Source organism: Merops nubicus, unplaced genomic scaffold (genome assembly GCF_000691845.1).
Source record: "Merops nubicus isolate BGI_N331 unplaced genomic scaffold, ASM69184v1 scaffold13138, whole genome shotgun sequence".
NCBI classification, from domain to species: domain Eukaryota; kingdom Metazoa; phylum Chordata; class Aves; order Coraciiformes; family Meropidae; genus Merops; species Merops nubicus.
The window spans coordinates 602-7,023 of record NW_008626400.1 but is presented as its reverse complement, the minus strand read 5'-3'; the positions used below and the strand labels follow the sequence as shown (position 1 = coordinate 7,023).

Here is a 6,422-nt window from a genome sequence, read left to right as displayed (position 1 = left end):
TTCTTTCTTTCTTTCTTTCTTTTTTCTCTCTCCCCCCTGCAAGAGAAAGAAGCAGGGGAGTCCCCTACAGCCCAGCCCTACCCGAAATCCCCACGGAAAGGGCGGGAGGTGCCCGCCTGCGCCTGCCAGCGGCCCCGCAGCGTGCTCAGGACCTTGCCCTCCAGGCTCTCCAGCTCTGGGAAGCCCAACTGGTTGAGGACCTCGTAGATGCCAGCCACCGCGGCCACCTAAAGAACAGAGGGACAAGAGAGATTTTAAACCCCCGCTCCATCATCTTCTTGGGTGAAGGTGCACCAGGAAAGCCCCCAGCATCTCCCTGCATCCAAGTACCCACCCGCAGCCCCCCCCAGCTTTCCTTCAGCCACAGTTTATACATTTCATAAGCAGCTTCCACGCTGCTGGGGTCAGGCGGCGCAGGGTTTGTTGGCTTTGGCACCCTTCCGCCAAAAAGCTACAATGGCACCTTGTTTTTGCTAAAAACGCAGGGATTATGTGGTGGGAATGGGGGCTTTGGGGGTCAAAGGCTCCTTGTATCCACAGTTTGGGTGTATTTCCCCCTCTCCAGCAAAGCCTGAGGATGGGGTGGATATAAATCCATGAAGTTAACAGGGCTGCATTTTAACATCTCCCTCACACACAGACATCCATATTCCATTTTTTGAGCTGGCTCCCAATTCTCTGGGATACCCAGCAGCAGCATCCCCATCCTCCCAGGCTCTCCATCCCCTGGTGCCACCCACCCCAGCCAGGCAAGGCAAAGCAGGACTGCTTTTAATTATTCTTTCCTTTCACTCCCCCAACCCTTTTGGCTGGGATATTATATTTTAAATCTGCTGCAAAAAGACCAGAGGTGGGTGCAAGGAGAGCCAGCCAAGCTCACTGAGCCAGGCAGAGGGCCCCAGGATGTGGTTGGCTGGTGGCCTTCCAGCCCCAGATGCTGCCATCACAACTAGCAGATCAAAACAAAATCCTGGGAAACTCTAAAGAGAAGAAAAAGGCAGGATTGCTTAGGCAGGGAGAGCCTCACCTCACGCATCCAGAGGCTGAAGGGCCGCTGCCAGGAGTCCTTCTTCTCCAGATGTAGGTAGGCGTTGAAGAGGATCAGGTAGATGTAGCGTTCCAAGTACTGCAGGCTCCTCAGCTGCAGCATCTGCCTCTCCTTCTCATCCTTGCCTGACTTCCCCTGGAAGGAACAAGAAACTGGATGAGATGCCTGCAGTACCTGCTTAGGGAGAGCATCTGAGAGGCAGTGCCCACACCCCGTCCTTATCTGCGGCCCTGCTCTCCATCCCACGTGAGATGTTTGGTGGTGAGGGACCCACAAGGACCTCTTGCACTAGAAAAAGAACAAACACACACTGTCCCTCTGAACCCGTTATGCCCCTGAGGAGCTCAGCCCTGCCTCACATCTGACCAAGGAGGGAGGACCACTCTGGGGACAAAAATAAAAGCATCCTTCTAGCCCGTTCCTGCCGTGGCTTGGCAATCCAAGCTCTCATTACCTTGTGGTTTCCAGCATATAAAAACTGCCCCTTTACCATGCAGACCTCAAAAATAGATGAGAGATCGCTGAACACGTGGGGTGTGTGCCCAAGGAGCCAAGAATAGATGCCCAGGTGCAAACTCTAGCCAAAACCATGAGCTCCTGGACTGCAAAGCACTTCCCCAGGGAAAACACAATCATACAGGTTGGAAAAGACCTCTAAGATCACCAAGTCCAACCCTCATCCAACACTACCATAACCATTAAACCATGTGCCCAAGTGTCATATGCCCTCTTCCAGCAGCCTCTGGTCAGAGAGGTCACGGCAGCCACCCAGATCGGCCACCACACCTCCTATTATTATTTTAATTTCTATATTTATATTTCTAATATAAGTAACTAGAATGCATATAGAACATATGTTCTATATAATACATAATTACTTTTAGACTTTTTTTTTTTAATTGTAGCTGTTATTTTAAGAACAGATGAGCACTGAAGTGATGCCCCTTCCATGAAATAAAAAAAGAAATCATAATCAAGGAATAAACAGCCAGCCTAAAAACCCTAATCCCACTGCAAATCCCCCAGACCATCCCAAAGAGCAGCAATTCCTCACTCTGGTATCAGCATCAACCCAGCCTCAGGAACACCCTCAGTATTTACAGAGACCAGATTCTATTATCCTATTATTTATCATTTTATTCCAGCATCCTAATATTTATCTTTTTATTCTATTTATTTTATTCTACTATTTATCATTTTCTTACAGTCTCCTATTTAAGTTTATTGTATTATCCTGCTATCCATCATTTATTCACCTATTATTTATCTTTCATCTTATTATTTCCTTATAGTTTCCTATTTTTTCCTCCCAGTTACGTGTGGGAACAAACCTAAGCAAGTACCAGAGCACCTCTTCCTTCCCTCTTGCTTGCTCTGCAGCAGAGGACACACTACAGTAGGTGAGACTGCCCACTAGCCATGTGGCCACCTCCCCATAATGCATAAAACTGGGGGAAAATAAAATTATTTAATCACAAATAACTTCACAGTAGCTACTGCTGCCCCACAGGGCTCAGGTTTTCTCTCCCAGTCCCAGAAAAAAACAAGAGGCAAATGCCCAGGGAGTCATGGATGTTATTGGGTCATTAAATGGGTTTTCTTCCACTGGTCAATTGTTCATGGCTCTTAATTGAGAACAGGGGTCGATGGCAGCTGCAGGCGAGACCATCACTGGTGTGGATGTGGGTCAAGCCAGCACAGGCAGGAACAATGCTGAGGTCCAAGCTTAGCCCTTCCAAGGTCCCAAGAAATAATTGCATAGATTGAAAAAAAAAACCAAAACGTAATAAAAATTGTCCTTTCTCCCCTTCATCAGCTCTCCAGAAGCTCCCACATAAAGCCAGGCTGTTGTCCACAGGCTTGGCTGGCTGCGGGCACAGATGGGTCCCCTCCCAAGGTGGGTCCCTTGCCAAGTTCAGAGGAGCTGGAAGCAGAGTGGGATGGACCAGCCCTGCCCTCTGCCGGCTGCACACCACTGGACGGGTGGGATGCAGGATGGCACTGGCCAGGCAGGATGCAGGAGGACACCAGATGGGCAGGATGCTGAGTGGGAGCTGGGATGCTTGGGTGGGATGTATCTCACATCCCACTGGACAGGCAGGATGCTGGGTGGGGCACGGGACGGCACCAAACGGGTGGTATGCAAGATGGTTCTGGGTGACCATGACCAAAAGAGCCCTGGCACCTCTCTGGTGACATGCCAGAAAGCTTTAGCCCAAGAAATCATGGAACTTCAGCAGAGCTGGTGGTCCTGGAGGCCAGCTGCACCCTCTGGGATGGGGTGCTACAGCCCCAGGCAGCCCCATGCCCTTGGGGGAAGAGGATCCACTCACCTGCCGGTAGGTGCAGATGATAATTTCTCGGAGATGGTAGTGCATGGGTGTCATGGTCTCACTGACAGTGTCCAGGGCCATGTCCACCTCCTTCTTCATCCGGTGACCATCGGGCAGGAGCTGGACCACCTTCATAACCACCTGGAGCATGGGCAGAAGCAGCAGGGCCTTCACCAAGTGCCTCCTTGCCTCAAGCCCCACTAGTCCATCCCTAGCCAGGAGAGGAACCAGCAGCTGTGGCTAAGGTAGCAAGGACCAGGTTCAGTGGGGGACCCCTGAAACCCACAGGGTCGGGCCCGTGGACTCACCTCGAACTCCCCTTTGGTGTACTTGGCATCAGGCACACTCACTATTTCCTCCTCGCTCATCTCAGGGATGCCCTGGGACAGTCAGAGAGGACCACACAGGTAGGGGCTGCACTGCCCACCCCTGCTGCCCAACAGCTGGGCAGAAATGCAGACCCCAAACCCAACCCACCAGGACCCCAGGCATCCTCCACCACCCCTCTGTGTGGCCAGAGAAGCCCAAAATTTTACCCCCACCATCCACTCTGCAAGGATGGAGCCACATCTCTCCTGCCCTTAACTCTTCATGCTGGGGTGGGAGTAGGAGCTCTTGGAAACAGGGTAAAGGCTCACCAGAGATGCACCCACACTTCTCCTGAAGCTTTGTGGGTGCTAGACATGGCAAGAGGCCAACAAACAGGTGGCCATAGCCCACCACGGTCCTCCCCATGCTTCATTTAGCTCTCTCATTATGCTCTGGCTGCCGCAGGCTGTGCTGACCTTCCTCAGAGCCCGGGCTCCAGCACGACCCCCAGGCAGAGCTGCAGCCCCCAGTACTCACGTTGAAGTGCCAGAGGGTGAGGACAGCGATGACCATGGCCGTGGTGGTCCTGCCCCGGCCGCTGGAGCAGTTGAAGACGAAGGCTGCCCGCGAGTCTTCGGCCAGGGCGCTCTTCATCGCCTCCAGCAGCCGGTCCAAGTCCTGCCAGGGGCAAAGCTGGGGAGGTTATGGGTGCAACATGCCACAGGTCAGCTAAGGCTGCCCACCTCCCTTCCCCACCATGGGATCCTCCTTGTCCTGCAGCTTCCAGGTGAGAATCCTGGCTCCTTGCTGCTGGATCCAGCCCAGCAGCCTTCCCTTCCATCCCTGGCTGGCTGAAGGCACCCAGGGTCTCCATGCAGCTTCTCCCAGGGGACCCTGCCTGCCCAGCAAGCACCCTGCACTGAGCCTGGGCACACCACCATACTCCAGGAGCTGGGTGGCACCGAGCACCCAAGTGACATTGGAGGGATGGTTTGGGAAGGAGGCAGCAGCACCATTCCATCCCCAGGGTACCTGCTCCTTGGGAGCACAGAAGTCAGGGATGGGAATGCGGCGGTAGGTCAGCCCCTGACAGGAATTCTTCTGCTGGCTGAATATCTCCTGTGTGGTCAGGCAGCTTTTGAACATCTTCATCTGCTTCTCTGTCTCCAAGTACACCTCCAACCACTTCTGGCACTTGAGCAGGTCACCCTTCAGGGTAGTCTCTAGTTTCTGCAGAGGATGAAGAAACCCTCCCTGTAAGACCCGCTCCTAATTTTTCCAGGATCTAATTTAATTATTTTTTTTTAAGATACAGGCTGACATCCCTCTCAAACACCCTGAAGCCAGCTGAAAGCCCCACACCAGGTCCTGGCCACTGCTTCTGCCCAGAACGAAAATCTCCACTGTGCTTGACGGGAGCCAAAGGAGCACCATCTCCCACCACTCTGGGCAAATCCTCTATGTGGTCACGTTGCTGTTGGCAGCCAAGGTCCTCCACCACCTATCTCCTCTGGAAACCCAGCTGGGAACATCTGCTCTCATTCCCCAGGCACCTTTCCCCTTACTCTCAAGCCATGCTGTAAATTCTCCAGGGGAGGATCTCCACTTTGCTCTGCCTTTGCAAACTCTTACAGAGGGATGGCAAAGTTAGGAGGACTCCTTGATTTTTTGCAATGCAATAAAGAGTCTGTGGACTGCCTGGTTTTGTATCAGCTGGGTTGTCCCCAGCCTCCAGACAAAAGAGTATATGAGCCAAGCAGAGAGACCCAACACGACTGCTGCCCCTCATTGTCAAAAGAAACAAAAAAACCAAAACAAGCATCTCCAGAAGATGAGTGACTCTCAAAGCTACATCACCCATGAAGGCTTCTGGGAGATCAGCCCTTCCAGGGCAGGCAGGAGCTCACCTCCAGCTGCTGGGGTGAGGCAGTGGGCACAGGGATCAGCTCCTCCAGGTGCCCAGGCTCCCGCAGCGTATAGATCTGCTCGTTCCCCTCTAGGACCACTTCTTCTCGGAGGTTGATCCACGTGATGTGGGCATGCTTCCTCTTGGCGTCCGTCAAGTACCGCAGGACACTCCCCAGGGTCTAGGGGAAGGGGATGGCAAGAGTGACAGGTGGGCTGGAAGCCCATTGCGGGCAACTCTGCCCGCTGTGGGGCACGTGCCCCTCACCTTGGAGCTGGGCTGTGCCGTCCCGTAGATGGGCATCTTGGGCACCCGTCGAAAGTTGGCCACGTTCATCTCCTTGGCGGTGCTCAGCACGTCCGGGCAGAAGCGTTCGTCTGCTACCTGCAGAGGAGCAAAGCCTGGCCAAGGGGTGCACCTCCCAGCCTCTCACCTGCCCCCTCCCACCCACGGGTTTGCAGGGAGGGTTCCCAGCACATCACCTCCTCTCAGCCACGGTCCCTGCCCAGAAGTCCCCAAACCCTTCCAACACCAGCAACCCAGGGCTCAAAGCCACATGGCTGCATTTCAAAGGTGGGAGATGCTCTTCTTGCAGCAAGACCGTGCCAAAGCAGCAGGAAGCCACCAACAGCTCTGGCCTTCTTCACCCCACCACTGCCAAGGACCACCAAGAAACAATGAAGCTACAGCCAGGCCAGCAGCTTTGGCTTGTGTCACTGGAATGCTCCAGCAGCCTGGGTCTGTGGGGGTGGACAGTGTGCTCAGCAGGTCTCTGGCCATGTAGAATCATAGAATGGTTTGGGTTGGAAGGGATCTTTCAAGGTCA

At 53.6% G+C, this 6,422-nt stretch overlaps 1 protein-coding gene across 1 annotated transcript; it reads right to left on the bottom strand.

The window, feature by feature from the left end:
* Positions 1-81: 81 nt before the first annotated feature.
* On the bottom strand, positions 82-5,980 carry LOC103778405 (paladin-like; the record flags this gene model as incomplete). Its single annotated transcript, XM_008945987.1, has 8 exons — positions 82-227; positions 1,028-1,183; positions 3,382-3,522; positions 3,690-3,761; positions 4,228-4,368; positions 4,723-4,920; positions 5,598-5,777; positions 5,864-5,980. Coding segments are annotated over 8 exons (1,151 nt in total), but the record flags the coding sequence as incomplete, so codon positions are not given.
* Between the last annotated feature and the right edge of the window lie 442 nt (positions 5,981-6,422).